We start from the raw sequence: 23,071 nt of genomic DNA on the forward strand, positions 1-23,071 counted from the left end.
GAGGAGGTGGTCGGCGGAGGAGCGGAGCCTACAGGGTGGGCAGTAGAAAGAGAGAAGAGAGGAGAGGTAGGAAGGGGCAAGGTGATGGAGAGCCTTGAAGCCTAGAGTGAGAAGTTTTTTTTTGTGCGGAGGTTGATAGGCCACCACTGGAGGTTTTTAAGAAGGGGAGTGACATGCCCAGAGTGTTTCTGCAGGAAGATGAGCCAGGCATTGGAATGAAGAACAGACTGGAGTGGGGAGGGACAGGAGGAAGGGAGATCAGAAAGAAGGCTGACATAATAATCCAGCCGGGATATTATGAGAGCCTGTGCCAGTAAGATAGCTGTTTGGGTGGAGAGGAAAGGGCGGATCTTGACAATATTTTAAGGTGAGACCAGCAGGTCTTGGTGACGGATTGGATGTGTGGGGTGAATGAGAGAGCCGAGTCAAGGATGACACCAAGGTTGAGGGCTTGAGAGACGGGAAGGATGGACGTACCATTCACAGTGATAGGGAATTCAGGAAGAAGACAGGGCTTGGGAGGGAAGATAAGGAGCTCAGTGTTGGACATGTTGAGTTTTAGGTGGCAGGCAGACATCCAGGTAGAGACGTTCCAGAGGCCGGAGGACATATGAGCCTGAAGGGAGGGGGAGAGGACAGGGCAGAGATGTAGATCTGTGTGACATCTGCATAGAGATGATAGTTGAAGCCATGAGAGTGATTGAGTTCACCAAGGGAGTGAGTGTAGATGGAGAACAGAGGAGGTCCAAGAACTGACCCTTGAGGAGCTCCTACAGTTAAAAGATGGGAAGGGGAGGAGGAGCCTGCGAAGGAGACCCAGAATGAACGGCCAGAAAGATAAGAGGAAAACCGGGAGAGGACGGAGTCCGTGAAGCCAAGGTGAGATAAGGTATGGAGGAGAAGGGGATGGTCTACATTGCCAAAGGCAGCTGAGAGGTCGAGGAGGATTAGGATAGAGTAGGAGCCATTAGATTTGGCAAGAAGGAGGTCATGGGTGACCTTTGAGAGAGCAGTCTCGGTAGAGTGGAGGGGTCAGAAGCCAGATTGGAGGGGGACCAGGAGAGAAGTGGAGTTGAGAAATTCTAGGCAGCGGGTGTAGACAACTCATTCTAGGAGCTTGGAAAGGAGAGGTTGAAGGGAGATAGGGCGATAAATGGAAGGGGAAGTGGGGTCGAGAGAGGGTTTTTTTAGGATGGGGAAGACATGGGCAGAGTAAGCACTCAGTAGTGACCAAGTTAGTGGCTGCCTGGATGAAGAGGAATGGGCAGAAATGCTGGATAGTAATAACAGATAGGATTTGCAGTGGTTTGGATGTGAGTATTGAAATAAATTGAAGAGTAAAAGATAACAAGATTGTCAACTTCTGGGATATGGAGGATGATGGTGTCATTGACAAGGATAGGAAAGTATGGAGATGGAGAATGTTTAAGAGAGAAAATGAGTAATTTAGCTTCAGACATACTAAGCTTGAGATATCAGCAAGTCTTTCAACTGGAGATTTCCTGGAAGCAAGAGGAAATGCAGGTTCATAAGTGCGAAGAGGGGTCAGAGCTGGAAATGTAGATTTGAGAGTTGTCCACATTAAGAGGGCAGCTGAAGTGAAGGAAGCAGATGGGTTCCCCAAGAGAGTGAGTGTAAAGCTAGAAGAGTATAGGGGACCCAGTACAGTGCATTGCGGGACGCCTGCAGTTAGGGCATGCAAGACAGGAGAGGGGCTAGTGAACGGGACTGAAAAGGAGCGGCAACAGAAATAGGAGAATCTGGTTCAATTCAATAGTATTTATTGAGCGCTTACTATGTGCAGAGCACTGTACTAAGCGCTTGAAATGAACAAGTCGGCAACAGATAGAGACAGTCCCTGCCGTTTGACGGGCTTACAGTCTAATCGGGGGAGACGGACAGACAAGAACAATGGCAATAAATAGAGTCAAGGGGAAGAACATCTCGTAAAAACAATGGCAACTAAATAGAATCAAGGCGATGTACATTTCATTAACAAAATAAATAGGGTAATGGAAAATATACAGTTGAGCGGACGAGTACAGTGCTGAGGGGATGGGAAGGGAGAGGGGGAGGAGCAGAGGGAAAGGGGGATATCCCATGGTTAATATCATGGTGGCGAAACCAAGGTCTAACCACTTGTTAACCACTTACTGTGTTCTAAGCACTGGAGTAAGTAGAGATAATCAGATTGGATGTAGTCCGTGTCCCACAGGGGGGTCACAGTCTTGATTACCATTTTGCAGATGAAGTAACTGAGGCACAGAGAAGTTAAGTGACTTGCCCAAGGCCATACAGCAGACAGGTGGCAGAATCAGGATTAGAACCTATGTTCTTCTGACTCCCAAGCCCATACTCTATCCAGTAGGTCAAGATCCTTCTTAAGGAGGAAGGAGAAGTCCACAGTGTCCAAGGGAACTAAGACATCACAGAGGTTTAGAACTGAATAGTCTACTGGACTTGATCTTAAGCAGGTGATTGGTGACTTTAGAAAGTGCATTTTGAGTGGAATGAAGAGGCCCAAAACCCTGATTGAAGAGGAGTCAAGAAGAGAGTAGGTAGAAAGGTGTAGGTAGGCAGAAAGTAGGTAGAATGGTAGAAGCAGTGTGGCTTAGTGGAAAGAGCATGCACTTGGGAGTCAGAGGATGTGGGTTCTAATCCCAGCTCTGCCACTTATAATAATAATCATAATTATGGCATTTGTTAAGTGCTTACTATGTGCCAAACACTGTTCTAAGAGCTGGGGTAGATACAAGGTAATCAGGTTGTCCCACGTGGGGCTCACAGTCTTAATCTCCATTTTCCAGATGAGGTAACTGTTAATTGACTTGCCCAAGGTCACACAGCAGACAAGTGGCAGAGCAGCATTAGAACCCAGGTCTGCAGTGTGACCTTGGGCAAGTCAATTAACTTCTCTGTGCCTCACTTACTTCATCTGTAAAATGGGGATTAAGACTGTGAGCCCCACATGGGACAACCTGATTACGTTGTATCTACCCCAGCACTTAGAACAGTGCTTGGCGCATAGTAAGCGCTTAAGAAATACCATTATTATTATTATTGAAGACAGTGGGTATATGTAACCTGCCCCAAAAGTCTGGGTAGAAATGGGAGTAGGGAGATGAAATGTTAGCGGGAGAGGAATGAACAAATTTGGTAGACAGGTTCCCTGCCCACAGTGAAACAGTCATTAATATAAATAAATTATGGATATGGACATAAATGTTGTGGAGCCAAGGGAGGGGTGGATAAAGGATGCAAGGGCAATGCGGAAAGCTGTGGAAGAAGAGGAATTGAGGGCTTAGTTGGGGCCATGCTAAACTCTGGGCTAGATACAAGTTAATCAGGCAAGACACAGCTCAAGACACAGGCCCTGTCCCACATGGGGCTTGCAGTCTTAGTAAGAGGGAGAACAGACATTTAATCCCTATTTTTACATATGAGGAAAGTCATGTGCGATTGGCAGAGCTGGGATTAAAATCCATGTCCTCGGACTCCCAAGATCACACTCTTTCTACTAGGCCATCCACATGTTTCCTCTTCCCTTATTTCCCTCCATCTTCCTCATTTCCTTTCTCTCCCTCTCCCCTTCCTCTCGTCTGTCCTTTCCCCTCTTTCCCTACCCCTCTTTGACTTTCCCCACATCCCCATCTTTTCCTCCTTTCCTTTTCCCCACCCCTCACAGCTCTGCCCCAAGCTCACCTCCTTATGCAAACAATAATAATAGTGTTAATTATGGTATTTGTTAAGCTCTTATTATGTTACCAGGAACTGTACTAAGTGCTGGGGTGGATACAAACAAATCGGGTTGGACACAGTCCCTGTCCCAAGTGGCGCTCACATTCTCAATCCCCATTTTACAGATGAGGGAACTGAGGCACTGAGAAGTGAAATGACTTGCCCAAAGCCACACAGCAGACAAATGGCTTAGCCAGGTAGAACTCAAGACCTTCTGTCATCCAGTCCCGTGCTCTATCCACTACACCATGCTGCTTTTCCAAACAATCAGTTCCATCACCCTTCTGGATCAGCCAAGATAAGGAACTTCATGACCGCAGGTTATAAAACCCAAACTGGAGAAGGATGTGAGATTTTCTTGCAAAGACGGAAGGGAAAAGCAGGAGGGTGGCTACTCGAAGGAGGATGCTAAGTGGATTCTTTTGGAGGTCAGCGCTGAGCATCTCCAGGCCATCACTAGTATGAGGCGTCTTTGATATTTGCCCTGGTCCCCCCCTCTCTTTCAAGTCCCCTGGAGGGGAGGCTGCACATGGGTGTGGAACAGGGGAGGGAGAGTAAAATTGGAAGGAGAAGTGTAGGCATGTACTTTCCTCTGGCACTCAGGCCTGCAATTCTGCCTAATTTCATTTCTGTATTTCGGTTGTTAATAAGCAACAGCCCCTTGACTCCAAGTCAGCTAGTCCTGTGAATTGCAGGATTTCATCTGGAGTCACACATGTGGTGGCTTGAAATGTCCTTGAAATGCTCTGAGAAGCAAAGAGACTGAGAAATTACCGGTGCTGCAGATTTGTTCTTGTCTGTCCGTCTCCCCCGATTAGACTGTAAGCCCGTCAAACGGCAGGGACTGTCTCTATCTGTTGCCGACTTGTTCATCCCAAGCGCTTAGTACAGTGCTCTGCACATAGTAAGCGCTCAATAAATACTATTGAATGAATGAATGAATTTGTACTCTAGCTGGGCAGTGCTGCTGGAGACCGTGGCCAGGCAGTGCCGGAGGAAGGGTTCTGACATCGGTCACCCCTGCGGAACCAAGGGAGTGACCCAGAAAAGAGCCCTCCGTGTGGTTTCAACCAAATAAGTGACATCTCCACCCCGTCCCATTTCCTCTCTATGCGTCGTCAAACATCACACTCAGAGAGCAGAGACTTGAGCTGTCTCTCAGGATCCTCATCTCAGAAGAGCTTAAAATGGAGGGGAAGGGGAGTTTCGCCACTCTGGACTTTTCAAGAAGGCAGCATTGGTCAGAAAGAGGTAAGGTGGATCAGTGTGTGTTTTCTCTTGGATCTCTCACCTGTTACAATTGTGGCTATTCTTTCTCTTTTGCTTCACCAACCTCTCCAAATGTCAACTCTCCATCATTCACTAGAAGGGAAATTCTGCCTTTCCTGAGGGATTGTAAAAAGGAAAATACAATGGGTGAAAAAGTCATCTAAACAAGGAGCAAGGGGTCTGCGGAACTGTGGGGGATGGTTATGAATCGTGATCTTGAAAACATGGATGGGATAAGTAGACTGTGAGCCCCATGTGGGACATGGACCATGTCCAACCTGGTTAGCTTGTATCTACCCCAGTGCTTAGTACAGTGCTTCACACATAGTGTGTACTTAACATATGCTATGCTACCATACTGATTCTCTGTTTTGCTATCCCTTCTATGTGTGCAGTACTCGCGGGTTATTTTCAGGAAAGAATGAACAATACCGAGTTAAGTGACCGAATTGATGATGATGATGATGATGATGATGATTGTGGTATTTAAGTGCTTACTCTGCGCCAAGGTAATCAGATCCTTGCTATGTTCTATGCCCAAGAAGTGGGAAAAGTCTCACCATTGGACCTTATTTCAGCACCCCCTCAGCTCTGCCTACTTGTGATTCACTTCCTCCGAAGTGATCGAAAGCTATCGCTTTTAGAGGAAGCCCTGACTCAGGAGAGTTACACTTTCAATTCATTTTCAATAAATCACTACATTTAATGCCCCACGTGATGTGAACATCTCTACTTTCTAATAATGAGAAGGCGATGGATGTGTGACTAACCAACAGACAGGGCAGATCATTAACAGTGTTGGTTTTCCAGGATTTGCAGGGTGTCTGCATAAAGTCCTTCCGTCTCTGAAGACGGGCCACTGATGGTGGAGATTACTTAAGGATTTTCATGTCAATGAAGAGACCAATACACATTTCCTCAAAAATCTCCAGTGGTTGCCTATCAACCTCCTTATCAAATGAAAACTCCTCACTAACTTTTAAGCTTTAAAGCTCTCCATCACTTTGCCCCTTCTTACTTCACCTCCCTTCTCTCCTTCTACATCCCAGCCTGCGCACTCTGCTCCTCTGGTGGTAATCTTCTCTCTCTGCCTCAATCTCACCTGTCTCGCCGCCAACCCCTGGTTCATGTCCTACTTCTGACCTGGAGCACCCTCCCTCTTCAAATCTATCAAAAAATCACTTTTCCCCCCTCCAAAGCACTACTGAAGGTGCACCTCCTCCAAGAGGCCTTCCCAGTTTAAACCCCCTTTTCCTCAGCTCCACCTCTTCCTAAGATCCCCCTTCTACGTCACCTCGATTCGCTCCCTTTGCTCTTCCCCAACCCCCACCCCACAGAATTTATGTAAAAATGTATATATCTATAATTTATTTATTCATTTTGAAGCCTTTTACTTGTTTTGATGTCTGTCTTCCCCCCGACCCCCCTTTCCCAGACTGTAAGCCCATTGTGGGCAGAGATTGTCTCTCTTTATTGCTGTATTGTACTTTCCAAGCACTTAGTACAGTGCTTTGCACACAGTAAGCGCTCAATAAATAGGATTGAATGAAAGAATGAATGATCACGAGGGGCTGCACAATGGTGCTGTTGCATTGCTTGCCTTTATTACAGGTGTTTGGTAAGCATTTACTATGTGCCAAGCACTATATTAAAAGCTGGGGTAGATACAAGATAATTAGGATGGACCACATCCCTGTCCCACATTGGACTCATTCATTCATTCAATAGTATTTATTGAGCGCTTACTATGTGCAGAGCACTGTACTAAGCTCTTGGAATGTACAAATTGGTAACAGATAGAGACAATCTCTGCCCTTTGACGGGCTTACAGTCTAATCGGGGGAAACAGACAGACAAGAACAATGGCAATAAATATAATCGAAGGGAAGAACATCTCAATAAAACAATAGCAAATAAATAGAATCAAGATGATGTACATCTCATTAACAAAATAAATAGGGTAATGAAGATATATACAGTTGAGTGGACAAGTACAGTGCTGAGAGGATGGGACAGGAGAGGGGGAGGAGCAGAGGGAAAGTGGGGAGAAGACGATTTAGCTGCGGAGAGGTGAAGGGGGGCAGTTAGAGGGAGCAGAAGGAAAAGGGGAGCTCAGTCTGGGAAGACCTCTTGGAGGAGGTGAGCTTTAAGTAGGGTTTTGAAGAGGGGAAGAGAATTAGTTCGGCAGAGGTGAGGAGGGAGGGCATTCCAGGACCGCGGGAGGACTTGGCCCAGGGGTCGATGCGAGATAGGTGAGAACAGGGGACGGTAAGGAGCTGGGTGGCAGAGGAGCGGAGCCTATGGGGTGGACTGTAGAAAGAGAGAAGGGAGGAGAGGTAGGAAGGGGCAAGGTGATGGAGAGCCTTGAAGCCTAGAGTGAGAAGTTTTTGTTTTGTGCGGAGGTTGATAAGCAACCACTGGAGCTTTTTAAGAAGGGGAGTGACATGCCCAGAGCGTTTCTACAGGAAAATGAGCCAGGCAACGGAGTGAAGAATAGACTGGAGCGGGGAGAGAGAGGAGGAAGGGAGATCGGAGAGCAGGCTGACACAGTAATCTAGCCCGGATATTGCGAGATCCTGTAGCAGTAAGGTAGCCATTTGGGTGGAGAGGAAAGGGCGGATCTTGGCGATATTATAAAGGTGAGACCGGCAGTTTTGGTAATGGATTGGATGTGTGGGGTGAATGAGAGAGCCCCAGGATGACACCGAGGTTGCAGGCCTGAGAGACGGGAAGGATGGTCGTACCATCCACGGTGATAGAGAAGTCAGGGAGAGGACAGGGCTTGAGAAGGAAGATGAGGAGCTCAGTTTTGGTCATGTTGAGTTTTAGGTGGCGGGCAGACATACAGGTAGAGACGTCTTGGAGGCAGGAGGAGATACGAGCCTGAAGGGAGGGGGAGAGAACAGGGGCAGAGATGTAGATCTGTGTGTCATCTGCATAGAGATGATAGTTGAAGCCGTGAGAGCGGATGACCCGAGGGAGTGAGTGTATATGGAGAACAGAAGAGGGCCAAGAACTGACCCTTGAGGAACTCCAACAGTTAGAGGATGGGAAGGGGAGGAGGAGCCCGTGAAGGAAACCTAGAATGACCGGCCAGAGAGATAAGAGGAGAACCGGGAGAGGACGGAGTCTGTGAAGCCAAGGTGAGATAAGTTGTGGAGGAGAAGGGGATGGTCGACAGTGTCAAAGGCAGCTGAGAGGTCAAGGAGGATTAGAATAGAGTAGGAGCCATTGGATTTGGCAAGAAAGAGGTCATGGGTGACCTTAGAAAGAGCAGTCTCGGTAGAGTGGAGGGGACGGAAGCCAGATTGGAGGGGGTCCAGGAGAGAATGGGAGTTAAGGAATTCTAAGCAACGAATGTAGATGACTCATAGACTCGTAGACGACTTTGTAGATGACTCACAAACTCATTAGGGAATGGTTAGGATTCCCCACTTAGAATTGAGGAAATTGGAGCACAGACAAGTCAAGTGACTTGCCTAGGATCATGCAGCAGACAAGTGCTGTCTTTTTATTTGTGACTAATTTGAATCGAACCAATTTGGGGGTCTTTGACCTGCCATGAAAACAATAATGGTATTATTAAGTGCTTACTATGTGCCAAGAACTATGGTTGATACAAGATAATGAGATCAGAAACAGTTCTTGTCCCTTTCAGGGCACACAGTCCAAGTGGAATGGAAGATAGATATTTTATCCCATTTTACAGATGGGGGAAATTGAGGCACAGAGAAGTAAAGTGACTTCTCCAAGGTCACACAGCAGGCAAATGATGGCCCTGGTGTTCTGACTCCCAGGACCATTGTCTTTCCATTTGGCCACACTGCCTCCTTCCATGAAGTTTAGTGCCATCCACTGTCATGGATTTAAGAATAAAGCTTTCCAAATCCTGAAAGTTGTGTCCTGATTAATTCCTGCAAGAGGCAGATTTTGGGACCCCTTGGGTGGTGGCCAAAAGACCTCATTTGCATAATGACCCAATTCACAAGATACACAAAAGTTTCTGTTTCAGTTTCCTATGAATCCTCCAAAGACCATCTCTTCACACTTCAAGCCCGTTCTACCCTCTTCCCCTAAATAACAATGACACTTGTCTTATAATAATAATGTTGGTATTTGTTAAGTACTTACTACGTGCAGAGCACTGTTCTAAGTGCTGGGGTAGATACAGGGTAATCAGATTGTCCCATGCGAAGCTCACAGTCTTCATCCCCATTTTACAGATGAGGTAACTGAGGCACAGAGAAGTTAAGTGACTTGCCCACAGTCACATGCCGTCGAGTCGTCTCCGACCCACGGACACATCTCTCCCAGAATGCCCCATCTCCATCTGCAATCATTCTCTAGTGTATCGATTGAGTTTTCTTGGTAAAAGTACGGAGTGGTTTACCAATGCCTCCTTCCGTGCAGTAAACCTGACTCTTGAGTTTCATCCACCCTTCACTCTCTCCCATGCCACAGCTGCCCGGCACAGCTGGGTTTTGACTTGTAGCAGATTGCAGCAAAGTATACGTCTGACTTAATTTCTCTATTTGTTAAATGGGGACTCAACTCTCTCAGCAGGGACTTGTGAAGATTGATGTGATAACAAATATCACTGATGGTGATGGCGATAAGAATCTGAAAGTCATTCGAAAACCTGAAAGGAAAATCACAGAAAGGTCATAGTTGAGTTATTGAGCTTTCTTCAGATTTTCAGGTGAATGCAGATAGAATCTGAAAAGCAGCGTGGCCTAGTGGAGAGAACATGGGCCTGGAAGTCAGAAGGATCTGGGTTCTAATCCCAGCTCCACCACCTGTCTGCTGGGTGACCTTGGGCAAGTCACTTCACTTCTCTGGGCCTCAGTTTCCTCATTTGTAAAATGGGGATCAAGACACTGAACCTCATTTGGGATGTGGACTGTGTCCAACCTGATTAACTTGTATCTTCCAAAGTGCTTGGTACTGCTGGTATAAATAAGCGCTTAGCAAACACCATGAAAAAGAAATCACATATTTTCCTAGGCAAGGGGACATGGATTAATATCCTTTAGCTTTATACTAGTCATAAAATGCCAAACGTTTGTAATTTGCACTGGGAACTGTTTAAAACAGGTCCAGATCCCACCCTCAAAGAACTTACACTTTAAATAAAGAACGGTAATGCGACTCCAGGGAGGGAAGCTGCAGACAGAATGGACCCTGGGGGTGAGAGGCCCTGCTTTCCAGGCTAGCTTGGATCGGGAGGAATATTAGGGACCGAGCTAAGGAACACACTGGTGCAGCGATTCCACTCCTTCCTCCTCTCCTTCCTAAGTCCGGGCCCACGAGACATTGATTCTGGGGTCTGCTCTAGTCCAACATCAGCTGTTCGCCTGGGCTGAGGGGGGCAGGGTGAGGCCCCTAAAACATGGAGCCTGAGGCAGTAGCCTTGATTCACCCCAGAGCTGGACTGGCAGTGTGGCCTAGTGTAAAAAGAGTCAGAGGATCCGTGCTCTAACTCCATTTCTGCCAGGTCCTTGCTGTGGGATCTTGGGTAAGTCATTTCACTTCTCTGTGTCTCAGTCTCCCTATCTGTAAAATGGGATTCAGTACTTATTCTCCTTCCCACTTAGACTGGAAGCCCTGTGTGGGACAGGACCTGAATCTGATCTGATAATCTTATTTCTACCCCAGATTCAGTTCACGGCAAATGTTGAGCAAATACAGCATGGCTTAATGAGTACAGACCTGGGAGTCAGAAGGACCTGGATTCTAATCCCAGCTCCGCCACATGTCTGCTGCGTGATCTTGGGCAAGTCACTTGACTTCTCTGGGCCTCAGTTACCCCATCTGTACAATGGAGATTAAGAGTGTGAACCCCATGTGGGACAGAAACTGTGTTCAACCCGATTAATTTATATCTACCCCAGTACTTGGAACAGTGCTTGGCACAAAGTAAGCACTTAACGAGTACCAGAATTATGGTGTCTCCCTTCTGACCCCGACTCTTTTCCCACAGGACTAAATTGGTATGTTCTTGGTGCCATCCTGGGGCTGAAGGCCATGGTGCTGGGCATTGGGGCTGTGGCAATTCTGCATGGTGAGTCAGCAAACATGCAATAGTATTTATTGAGTGCCTACTGTCTAAAGAGCACTGGGCTAAGTCCTTGGGAGAGTACGATATAACAAAATTGGCAGACACGAGTCCTGCCGGCAAGGAGCTTGCAATCTAGCAGGGGAGACAGACTTCAAAATAAATTACAGACCGGAGATCAGTCATCAGTGGTATTTACTGAGCACTTACTGTGTGCAGAGCACTATACTAAAGACTTGGGAGATTACAATGGAGAAACAGCATGGTGTAATGGATAGAGCACAGGGCTGGGAGTCAGAAGTTCATGGGTTCTAATCCTGGTTCTGCCACGCATCTGCTGTGTGACGTTGGGGAAGTCATTTCACTTCTCCGTGCTACAGTTACCTCATCTGTGAAACGGGAATTGAGACAGCTAGCCCCACGTGGGATAGGGACTGTGTCCAACCTGATTTGCTTGCATCCACCCCAGCTCTTAGTACAATATCTGACACATAGTAAATGCTTAACAAATACTGTAATTATTGTTATTATTACAATACAGACATGTTTCCTACCCACAGTGAGCTTACACTATGAGAGGGGGAAGGGGACGGATACTAATATAAATAATTCAGTGGTAGGCATATAAGTCCCCTCTCAAAATCGCACCTAGAGAGTTTCCAGTCCTCTACCAGTCTTGGCTACGGGAGAGTCAAGCAGAGGCCTACCCATTCCATTCCTAGTTTGGGCCATGGCTAGTGAGTAGAAGGCAACTGCTGCAAGTCAAAACTCACCTGTGCTGGGCAGCAGCAGCATGGGAAAGAATCGAGGGTGGAGACTCAAGTTTACTGTGCGGAAGAAGGCAGTGGTGAACCGCTGCCCTATTTTTACTAAAAACTCTGTGGATCCACTACCAGAAGGATTGCAGATGGAGATGGGGCGTTCTGGGACAGATGCGTCCACGGCGTCGCTATGGGTCGAAGACTACTTGACAGCATGAGATGAGACAAGGAATATAAGTGGTGTTGGTCTGGGGGTGGGGTGAGTTTCAAAGTGCTTAGGGGTACAGACTCAAGTGAATAGGTTACATACACGGGATGGGGGCAGTGTGGGGGAATGAGAGATTAGTCAGGGAAGGCTCTTGTCCCATCCCCAGGTGTCAGGAAGACCCTCTTCAGGGTTCAACCTGAGGAAGATGCTGGATGAAGCTGATATTTCGGACTTGATCTCTACTACTTGCCTGCTGGGTGACCTTGAATAAAAATAATAATAATTTTGGTATTTGTTAAGCACTTACTATATGCCAAGCACTGTACAAAGCGTTGGTGTATGTACAGTATAATCAGGTCCCACGTGGGGCTCATAAAGTAAATTGGAAGGAGAACAGGAATTGAATCCCCATATTGCAAAAGAGGGAACTGCGGCACAGAGAAATTAAGCGACTTGCCCAAGATCACATAACAGGTACATGGCGGACCAGGAATTAGAACCCAGAGCAACTGACTTTCAGGCCCATGCTCTTTCCACTAGGCCATGCTGCGTCCCACAAAGTCACTCAGCTTCCCAAGCCTCCATCTTCTCATCTGTAAAATGGGGATTAAATGCTTGACCTCCCTCCTCCCTAAACTGGGACAGGGACTCTGTCTGCCCTGATTATCTTGTTCTCTACCCCAGAATTTAGGGCACTGCTTGGCACATAGTAGACGCTCAACAAATGCCACCATTCTTATTATTGTTTGGTGTGGAAAAGAAAGAAAAGAGAGGGAATCCAGAAAGCTCCATAGATGCTCCAGTCCCGCTCTGGCAAACATCCCACTGCAGATCATGCCTCCACTTCCATGCCTCTGTCTCTGCTCTAACAACTTGTGACTTGAATTCAGGGCACACAGTTATCTGCTGGATGGCAGTCAGCTCCAGGGCCACCCACCAACACACCTGTGGGCTGTCAGAGAGCACTCTGGAGGGGAACAGCTGCCGAGAGATGATGCAGGAATTCCAGGAGGACTTGTGCATCGATAAGCTGGGTGAGCAGAAACCACTTTTTGGCTCCTTTTCCACAACCCCCGCTCCTTGTCCAGGGAACTGGGGTACTAGTAAACTCCTCTGAATCAGTGGAAGCCCTACTCCCTCCTATCAATCAACCCATCAATCAGTGATAATGATTGAGCACTTACTGTGTGCAGAACACTGTATTAAGCACTTGAGAGAGTTCAATACAGCAGAGTTGGTAGACACACAACAGTCTAAAGGGAGCTGCTTCTGTGAGCTGCACCTTAAAAGAGGCCTCAGGAACATACCATGCCAATGGTGAGGAAGGACAGTGAAGACACATCACCTCCAAGAGGCCTTCCCTCCCTAAGCCCTCCTTTCCTCTTCTCCCACTCCCTTCCGCATCTTACTGACTTGTTCCCTTTACTCATCCCCCTCCCAGCCCCACAGCATTTATGTAATTATCTGTGATTTTTTATTTTTATTAATGTCCGTCTCCCCCTTTAGACTGTAAACTCATTGTGGGCAGGGCATGTATCTGTTTAGTGTTATACTGTATTCTCCCAAGTGCTTAATTCAGTGCTTTCCACTCAGTAAGCGCTCAATAAAAATGATTGACTAATTGACTGACTGACTGTCCTCTAAGCAACACTGTATCCTGAGAGAAGGCTCATGCCTGGTTCCACCACTGCTCTGCTGAGTAAATCGGGCAAGGGTTACCCAGTACCAATGGGCCAGATGAGGAAGGAAAAATGTACCCACCACCCTAGGGTATTCTCATTATTATTCTTATGGCATTTGTTGAGCACTCACTATGGGTCTAGCACTGTTTTAAGCACTGGAGTAAATACAAGTTAATCAAGTTGGACACAGTCCCTGTTCCACATGGGGCTCACAGTCTAAGTAGGAGAAGCCAAAAGGTATTGAATCCCCATTTTACAGATGAGAGAATAGAGGCACAGAGAAGTTAAGTGACTTGCCTTAGGTCACAGAGGAAGCAACTGGCAGAACTGATATTAGAATCCAGGTCCTCTGATTAATATTAGTAATAATTATAATAATGATAATGGTACTTGTTAAGCGCTTACTATGTGCCAAGCACCCTAAGCGCTGGGGTAGATACAAGGTAATCAGGTTGTCCCACGTGGGGCTCCTAGTCTTCAACCCCATTTTATAGATGAGGTAGCTGAGGTACAGAGAAGTGAAGTGGCTTGTCCGAGGTCACACAGCAAACAAGCAACAGAGGTGGGATTAGAACCCACGTCCCTGACTCCCAAACCTGGGCTCTTTCCAATAAACTGTGCTGCTTCTCTGAAAGTTGATGAGATTATTAATATCTTATATCATTATTCTACACAATATATTATAATCATACTCAAAGAAGCAGCATGGCCTAGTGGATAGAGCATGGGCCTGGGAGTCAGAAGGATCTGGATTCTAATCAGCTCTACCATTTGTCTGCTGTATGACCTTTGGCAAGTCACTTCACTTTCCTGTGCTTCAGTTACCTCATCTGTTAAATGGGGATTAAGATTGTGAGCCCCATGTAGAAAAGGGACTGTATCCAACATGATCATCTTGCGTCTGCCCCAGTGCTTAGAACAGTGCCTGGCACATAGTAAGTGCTTAACAAATACCATTAAAAAATAACCATACCTCGTTGATTTTTGTAGGGGACTTTGATTTTCCCAAAGCACTTTCACACAAATTATTCCATTTTATCTCTGTGAAGATGGGAGATTACAGAACCACCGGCTACTTTGGTTGGTGGAGTTGAGGAGGGATCAATGAGTCTCTCCTTCTACCCTTAGTCAAGATCATCAGACACCTAGCTAAAGCAATAAGAAGAAGAATTCTAATATGATGATGATGGTATTTGTTAAGCGTTTACTATGTGCCAAGCACTGTTAATATAAGTGCATACAATATTCCAAGCAATACATTATGTTCTGGGGTAGATACAAGATAATCGGTTCCAAATCAGTCCCTGTCCCACATGGGATTACAGTCTATGGGGCAGGGAGAACAGATATCTCATTACCATTTTTCAGAAATGGAAACTGAGTCACTGAGAAGGTAAGTGACTTGACCGAGATCACACAGTAAGCAAATCGTGGTGCCAGGATTAAAAAGGAGTTTGTTCCTGCAGATCTCTAACAGAGAGAACATGGGCCTGGAAGTCAAAAGGAACTGGGTTCATTCATTCATTCATTCATTCATTCATTCATTCAGTAGTATTTATTGGGAGCTTACTATGTGCAGAGCACTGTACTAAGCACTTGGGAGAGTATATTAAGACAATAAACAGACACAATCCCTGCCCACAATGAGTTTACAATTTAGAGGTCATGGGTTCTAATTCCTGCTCTGCCACTCATCTGCTGTGTGGTCTTCGACAGGTCAGTTAACTTTTCTCTACCTCAGTTACCTCACCTATAAAATGAGAATGAAGACTGTGAGCCCTTTGCAGGACAGAGACTGTGTTCAACTCGATTTGCTTGTATCTACCCCAGTGCTTAGTACAGTGCCTGGCACATTGTAAGCACTTTATAAATACCATTAAAAAAAAAGGCAGAGATTCCACAGTTCCACAACCTTCCTCATTGACTCATCTCAAGAGCTCCCAAGGAAGAGTTTGTAGTCCCTAGAAGGAAAATCTCTATCCTCCATAAAAGTGGTGGTGATATGGCCACTGAGAACGGCAGAGATATATTCTGAAAATCCCAAACAGGAATAGAAATAGGAAAAGTTAAAACCATCATGAGAAGTTAACACTCTCATGATATATTTCTGTTTCCAACTTCAATCCTTCTCACTGCTTTTGTCCACACCCCCTCCTGAGGATGTTTACAGAGTTATTTGATATCCTTTCTCTTAAACCCTCATTTCCCGTATCTGCCCTCCCTTCAAGATTGACCATGCATTGTGAAGCAATTAAGCACTTTGATATCCCAGCCTCACAGCCCTTACATAAATATCCTTATACTCTACTATTTCTCCAATCTGTAATTTGTTTTAATGTATGTCTCTCCGTGAAGATCATAAGCTTCTTATGAGCAGGAATCATGTCTATCAACTCTATGGCCCCTTCCGAAGCACTTGTACAGTTCTCTGCTCACAGTAAGCCCTCAGTACATACTGTCAATCAAGTAGTTGATTCCTCTTGAGGAGACAGAAGCAACAACAGACAACTAGAACTCTCCCTTTCTTCAAAGCTGGCCTAAAATCCCACTTCCTCTAGAAAGTCTTCCCAAATTAATTTCCATCACCCCGAGTTGCATCCACTTCAGACCTCACCTGTGATTATAGCTGTCCTCAGCACTTTTATTTATATTTACGTTTGGGTGTATGTGTGTGTGCGTGTGAGCGTATGAGCACTTTATCTTATTTGCCCGTCTCCATTCCTCTCTGAGTGCGGGACCGAGCTGTTTGCTTCTGAGGTAGCTTCCCATGTGTTTAGAGGAGTGTTCTACTCTCAGTAGGCGAACGACGAATTCCACCAATTGCTTGCTTGACTGACTGAGAAGATATTATCCATGTCTGTTGTCCCTCCTCCCCCACCTCCCTTGCAGGAGTCGTTTGTGAGCTCTGTCCCCAGGGCTGGCTGCTACACAGGCACAGCTGCTATTACTTCTCAGAAGAGCGGAAGAGCTGGGAGGAAAGTGTCCGAGACTGTGATGCCAGAAGATCCCAGCTCCTGGTTCTGAAGGATGAGGCAGAGATGGTGAGCCCCGGGGAGGATTTCTTGGGCCACTCCGAGTGAGGGAGAGTGGAGGCCGCCAAGCCTGGAGAAGCCTGCCTAGGGAAGAGCACCTGCCTAGGAGACAGAGGACCTGGGTTGAAATCCCAGCTTTGCCACTTACACGCTTTGCGAGCAGGGGCAAGTCACTTAACTTCTCTGGCCCTCAGTTTCTTCATCTGTAAAATGGGGAATAAGTACTAGTTCCCCTTCTTACTTTAGACTGTGAACCCCATGTGGGACAGGGATCGTGTCCAACTTGATTAACTTCTATTTCCCCTAGAGTTTAGCACAGTGCTGTACACTGCATAGGCACTTAACAAATACCACAATTATTATTATTATCACTGTTACCAGGGCCAGGCAGGGGAATCCGGCCCAGATTTGTGGAATGTTAAATGTGTGGGGCAGGGGTGGGAGGTTCCCTCTTACCGTTCCATGAGTTAACCATGACCTGAACAGGTGATGTATGGGGCAGAATAAAGCCCCCGAGAGACAGAAGCTCAGAGCCACATTTGATCATTCGCTCCCCAGGACTTTGTGAGCAACCGTAAGGAAGAGGCTTTTTACTTCTGGCTTGGACTCCATTTCCAAGAGAAGGAAGGAAAGTGGTTGTGGCTCGGACATCCTGAACTGCACGGATACAGGTCAGGACCAGAATTTAGAGTCGTAAGTCTTCAGCTGTGTCACCGCCGGAGCCCCGAGGACTTTGAGGGGCCTGGTCCTGACCAGCCAGTCCAGGGGCCTGTGACCAGGAGGATGTCCTCAGCCCTTCTCCTGCCAAAATAGCCCCCACCACCACTTTGGGAGGGGCAGGTGCCTGGGATGTCCATGGGGTCTAACCGTCTCTGGGTTTTCCTTCCAGGAAAGGATGCCAATTTGGAGCCCTTGCCAAACGATCCCCAATTCCTCCACCAGTTAGGCTGCTATTACCACCCATTGGTCCTCAAATAAGGTGCCCAAACAGTTAAGGGGATGATTCGGGCTCCATTCAGCCATCCTCCCTCCCGAGGTTGGTTGTAGGAGTCTCGGAGGAATCTTACCTCTACACCCACTCTGCTTCCCGGTAAATGCATCTCCACTGCATCCCTGGAACCCAAGACCCTATCAAAGGCTGGCACAAAGGGTTCAGCTCTATACAAGTTTTTAACAGATGAAATCAGTCAATCAATCCATCAGTCAATGGAATTTATTGAGTGCTTCCCACAGACTATAAGCTTCTTGTGGGCAGGGATCCTATCTACTAATTCTATTGTGGTATACGATCCAAAGCACTTCCTACAGTGCTCTGCACGTAGTAAGCACTCAATACTTACTACTGATTGATCGATTACTGAGAAGAGGGAATGTGCTATAATAGATGTGGTAAACAGGATCCCTGCCCTCAAGAAGCTTGTTATCTAGTGGGGAGGATAGATATTAAAATAAATTACAATTAGGGAAAATGGTAGAGTATAAGGATTGTACATTCCAAGCGCTTAGTACAGTGCTCTGCACATAGTAAGCGCTCAATAAATACTATTAGATGAATGAATATGTACATAAATGGAGAGGGGCTAGAGACCAGGGAAGTATGAGAGTGCCTAGGGAAGTACAGATCCACGTGCATTAGAAAAACAACGTAGCTCAGTGGAGAGAGCCCGGGCTTGGGAGTCAGAGATCATGGGTTCAAATCCCGGCTCTGCCACTTGTTAGCTGTGTGACTGTGGGCAAGTCACTTAGCTTCTCTGGACCTCAGTTACCTCATCTGTAAAATGGGGATTAAGACTGTGAGCCTCACATGAGACAACCTGATTGCCCTGTATCTACCCCAGCACTTAGAACAGTGCTCTGCACATAGTAAGCGCTTAACAAATACCAACATTATAGGCAACCCAGAAGGGGAGCAAGCAAGGTGGGAAAAGGAGGTGTTAGGGAAGGCTCCTTGAAGGAGATGTGTTTTCAGTAGGGCCCTGAAGATGGGAAGAATCGTGGTCTGTCAGATGTGAAGCGGGAGGGAGGACTTGAGTAAGGAGTTGATGGTGAGAGAATCCAGTTTGAGGTGTGGCGAGTAGGTTGACATTAGAGGAGCACAGCGTGAGACCTGGATCGAGGTGGGAGATGAGTGAGGTTAGGAAGGAGGGAGAGAGCTGATTGAAAGGATTTTCCACACCTTATAGTAACAAATATGAAAGGATTCTGATTCAGAAACACCCTTTCCTTTCCTCCATTTTCCCTTTCCCAGGGTCTTTCAACCTTCCTTTTAAGCATCCTGGTGCACAAGTTCTTCTGGTCCATTCCCTTCCCCCTCTTTCAAAGAATTCCCAGTTCCAGGTCCACCACTGCTGGATCCTTCCCTCAGGATTTTCAGGTGCCACATGACCATTTTCCCCCTCAGGGGGAGGTGCCTTGCTCTCTGGGAGCCTAATAATAATAACAACCTGGTATTTGTTAAGTGCTTACTATGTGCCAAGCACTGTTCTAAGCGCTGGGGTAGAAACAAGGTAATCAGGTTCTCCCATGTGGGGTTCACAGTCTTAGCTTCTTGACCCTCTTCTGAAGAACCTTCTGCTTGCTTCCTGCCCCCAGGGTCACTCCATCCCAACTACTAAAAATGGCCGAGGGGCTTCGTCTCCCCAGCTTAACTATGTCCCTCCTCTTTTCCCAATTCTCCCCCGTGATCGGCTGTGCTCCAGGGGCAGTCACCCTCTAATCCAACCAGCTGTCCCTCAATCCATGAATTTCTGTCCTCTCTCTAGCAACCTCTGAGGTCTGTTCCCACCTCACCCCAACCTGTCCGCACAGGAGAGCTTGTGTAACCGTCACAGGGCCTCATTCTCAAGTGCTGGTCCTCTTGACTTCGGCAGCTTCGTCTTCGCTAGCCACCCCTCCTACTGTCCCACTGTGCCCAACAAATTATTTGGGGTTCTTTTTTTGGCCAGGGGGGGCCTGAACAGCAGCCGAGATCAGCAGAACTGCGCTGCATTCCGGAACAAAGAGGAGATCCATCCTGATCGCTGCCTGTCTTCCTACAAATGGATCTGCAAGAAAAATTCCACCAGACTGAGCTCCTGGGTCCTGTCCTAGCCGGCTTCCCCTGGAAGACAGCCGTGGGGCAACTCTCCCCTCCCTGGAGAATTCCTGCTGTGATTGCCCAGTGCTGTGATCTCACGAAGCAGAGCTAGTCAGCTTGGCCGTGTGGGAGGGACTTCGGTGACCACCCCCGGGATCGTGTTTTTGTAATTTATGGTATGTTCTCAAGCCCCTAGTGGACTATGCTACGTGGAGTAGGCACTCAATAAATATTGATGGTGATAATCATGATTCACACTGATTCAAAAAGATGGCTAGGTGTACTAAGCAGCAAGACCTAACGGAGAAAGCACAGGTCTGGGACTCAGGAGACCTAGGTTCTAATACTGACTCTGCCATTTGCCTGCTGTGTGACCTTGAGCAAATCACTTCATTGCTCTGTGCTCTAGTTTCCTCACCTGTACAATGGAGATTAATCGATCAAAAAAAAATGGTATTTATTGAGCACATACTGTGTACAGAGCACTATACTAAGAACTTGGGAGAGTACACTCCAATTGAGTGGGGAGCATTCTTGCCCACCAGGAGCTGGAAGGGAGGAAGAAAAGAAGGAAGGAAAGAAGTTATAGCTGTGTATATAAGTGCTATGGGGCTGAAGGTAGTTAAATACCTATTCTCCTCCCTTCGTAGACTGTGAGCTTAGAGTGGGACAGGCGTTGTGATCTGATTATCTCATGTCTGCCAAAGTGCAGGTCTAAACAAGTATCACGGTCATTATTCCTTTCCAGGGGAACTTACTCACTGTTCCCACTCTTCTCTACAAAATCCATGGCCCAGGTAGTTCCGGACTGGAAATCCCCAAGCTACCAGAAGGAAGGCAATGAAGCTCTGAGAGGCAGAACTTAAAGGCTGCCATGTCTCAGTGAGTCTCTGTAGCTAACCAGCTGGGCAGGTTCGGGGGTTCTCCTTGTGGGTTTAAGAGTTATACCGTCTCCCCCCGGCCAAAAGACTAACAAGGTCAGAGCTTGGATGAGAAATCTATATGGCTCAGTGGAAAGACCCCGGACTTGGGAGAGGTCATGGGTTCTAGTCCGGCTCTGCCACTTGTCAGCTGTGTGACTGTGGGCAAGTCACTTAACCTCTCTGTGCCTCAGTTACCTCATTTGTAAAATGGGCATTAAGACCGTGAGCCTCACGTGGGACAACCTGATTACCCTCTATCTACCCCAGTGCTTAGAACAGTGCTCTGCACATAGTAAGCGCTTAACAAATACCAACACTGTTATCATTATTATCTATAACGGGGGCGGGTTGTTTCAGGGTCGAGGATGGGCAGCTGAAGAGAAAATGTGGCTCCTGCAGGGTTTACCTTTTTATGCAGGGCCTTTTGTTTCCTTTGTGTCCCAGTAAGCCCCTAGGAGCTGCAGGAAAATTTAAGGAACTTTCTTCAGTCTTTTTTAATCCGCCAACTTGGCTTTCCCTTTTCTGGGCCTGCCTGACTTTTACTTTCCCTCTTAATTTAGGTGTGGAGGGGAATTTTTACAGTACCTCAGATCAAGTACTGATTTTAGTAGAGAAGACTGGCAAGTGAACTTTCGGCTGTTCTGAAGGAAAACGGATCAGGTTCTTCGGCTATTTTACTATGAATTTTTGATAGTAATGAGATGATTCATAAACTAATATTACTACCATACTGTGCTGGGCAGCAACGGCATGGGAGAGAGTCAAGGGCAGAGACTCGAGTTTACTGCGCAGAAGGAAGCAATGTTAGGCCACCTACGCTACCATTTGTCTGTTGTGTGACCTTGGGCAAGTCATTTCACTTCTCTGGGCTTCAGTTACCTCATCTCTACACTGGGAGTTGAGACTGTGAGTGCTACATGGGACAGGGACTGTGTCCAAAAGAAGTTGCTTGTATCTTCCCCAGTGCTTAGTACAGTACTTGACAAATAGTAAGTACTTAACAAATACCACAATTATTAATCATTATTATTACCAAGAAAACTCTGTAGTTACACTACCAGAATAATCACAAATGGAGGTGAACTGTTCTGGGAGAGATGTGTCATGGCGTCGTGTCATGGCGTCGCTATGGGTCGGAGATGACTTGGCAGCACAAGACAAGACAAGACGACTAATACTAGTGGCCTCTGTAAGTGCCTACTATGTGCCAGGCACTGTATTAAGCACTGGGGTTGATTAAAAAAAATAATCGGGTGAGACACAGCCCCTACTCCTCAGTTAGCTGACAGTCTAAGTAAGAGGGAGAACAGTATTGAATCCCCATTTTACAGATGAGGGAACTGAGGTGCAGAGAAGTTAAGTGACTTGCTCAAAGTCACACAGGAGATAGGTGGCAGAGCCAGGATTGGACACATGCAAGCCTGTGTTCTTTCAACTAGGCTACACTGATATGAAATGGGAGAGCAGAAAGTCTAAAAAGACAATCCAACAGACATGTAGGCTGAGAAATCCCTTGACCAGTTGCCAAAATGCAGACCTGCAAACTTGCCCAAGTTCCAGGTTAGAAAGCCATCGGGCTGGACCCAAGTAAGACTGTTGACAAAAATGAAAATCCCAACCCAATCACTGACCCTAGAATGTGTTCTTATCTATCGCATGAACCTACCAGAAACCATCTGGGAGCTCCATTAGGAAGGTTTTGTTAAATTTAAAAAAATAAAAAAAACCTGTGATGGTTTAGCACCTTGTTGATATTCAGAAGAAGAGGGAGAGAAAACCCAACAAATGAGCATGAGAAGAAACCAGGTGTGGAGTTTTTTAACGTGAGAACTTGTGAAGGGCGAATCTTGACAGGCCTAGTCTCTAGATAGTTATGGGATGAAGTGCTTACTTTGTACCAAGCACTGTGTTAAGTACTGGGGTGCTTACTAGTTGATTAGCTCTTAAAAAGCAGGATCATGTCTAGGTATTCTATGGTACTCTCCCAAGTGTCTAGTACAGTGCAAGTATCACTCAATAAACACTGACTGATTACAAAATCCAACAGGGCTCACAATCTTCTCCAAGTCTGTGAGTGGCGCCTGACCTGTCAGCAAAACCCAGAGAGAGCCACGTCTCGGTAGCCATAAATAATCTGTCTGCTTTACTCATCTTCTGCAGGGTGGTGCCAGGACTTTCTACAGTCATAGCAGAGCAGTCCCCAGGTTTCTTTTAGTGTCCCTACCCACCTGGGCAGAGCTGTGCCACGGTTGACAGGGGGCACCGGGGTGATGGAGGTAGGTGGAGAAGGGTCTGGTGCAATGAACTCTTCCCCCTCCGCAACCCCT

The 23,071-nt window shown here is 46.7% G+C and overlaps 1 protein-coding gene across 1 annotated transcript; it reads left to right on the forward strand.

The window, feature by feature from the left end:
- The first annotated feature begins 4,772 nt into the window (after positions 1-4,772).
- Positions 4,773-20,055, forward strand: LOC103165206 (killer cell lectin-like receptor subfamily F member 1). The gene is made up of 6 exons (XM_029081781.2): positions 4,773-4,989; positions 10,988-11,068; positions 12,922-13,065; positions 16,603-16,754; positions 17,304-17,416; positions 19,691-20,055. The coding sequence occupies exons 1-6, from the start codon at positions 4,926-4,928 to the stop codon at positions 19,833-19,835; spliced, it is 699 nt and encodes a 232-aa protein (XP_028937614.1). The 5' UTR covers positions 4,773-4,925; the 3' UTR covers positions 19,836-20,055.
- Positions 20,056-23,071: the final 3,016 nt, after the last annotated feature.

This window comes from Ornithorhynchus anatinus, chromosome 17 (assembly GCF_004115215.2).
Source record: "Ornithorhynchus anatinus isolate Pmale09 chromosome 17, mOrnAna1.pri.v4, whole genome shotgun sequence".
Lineage (NCBI taxonomy): Eukaryota > Metazoa > Chordata > Mammalia > Monotremata > Ornithorhynchidae > Ornithorhynchus > Ornithorhynchus anatinus.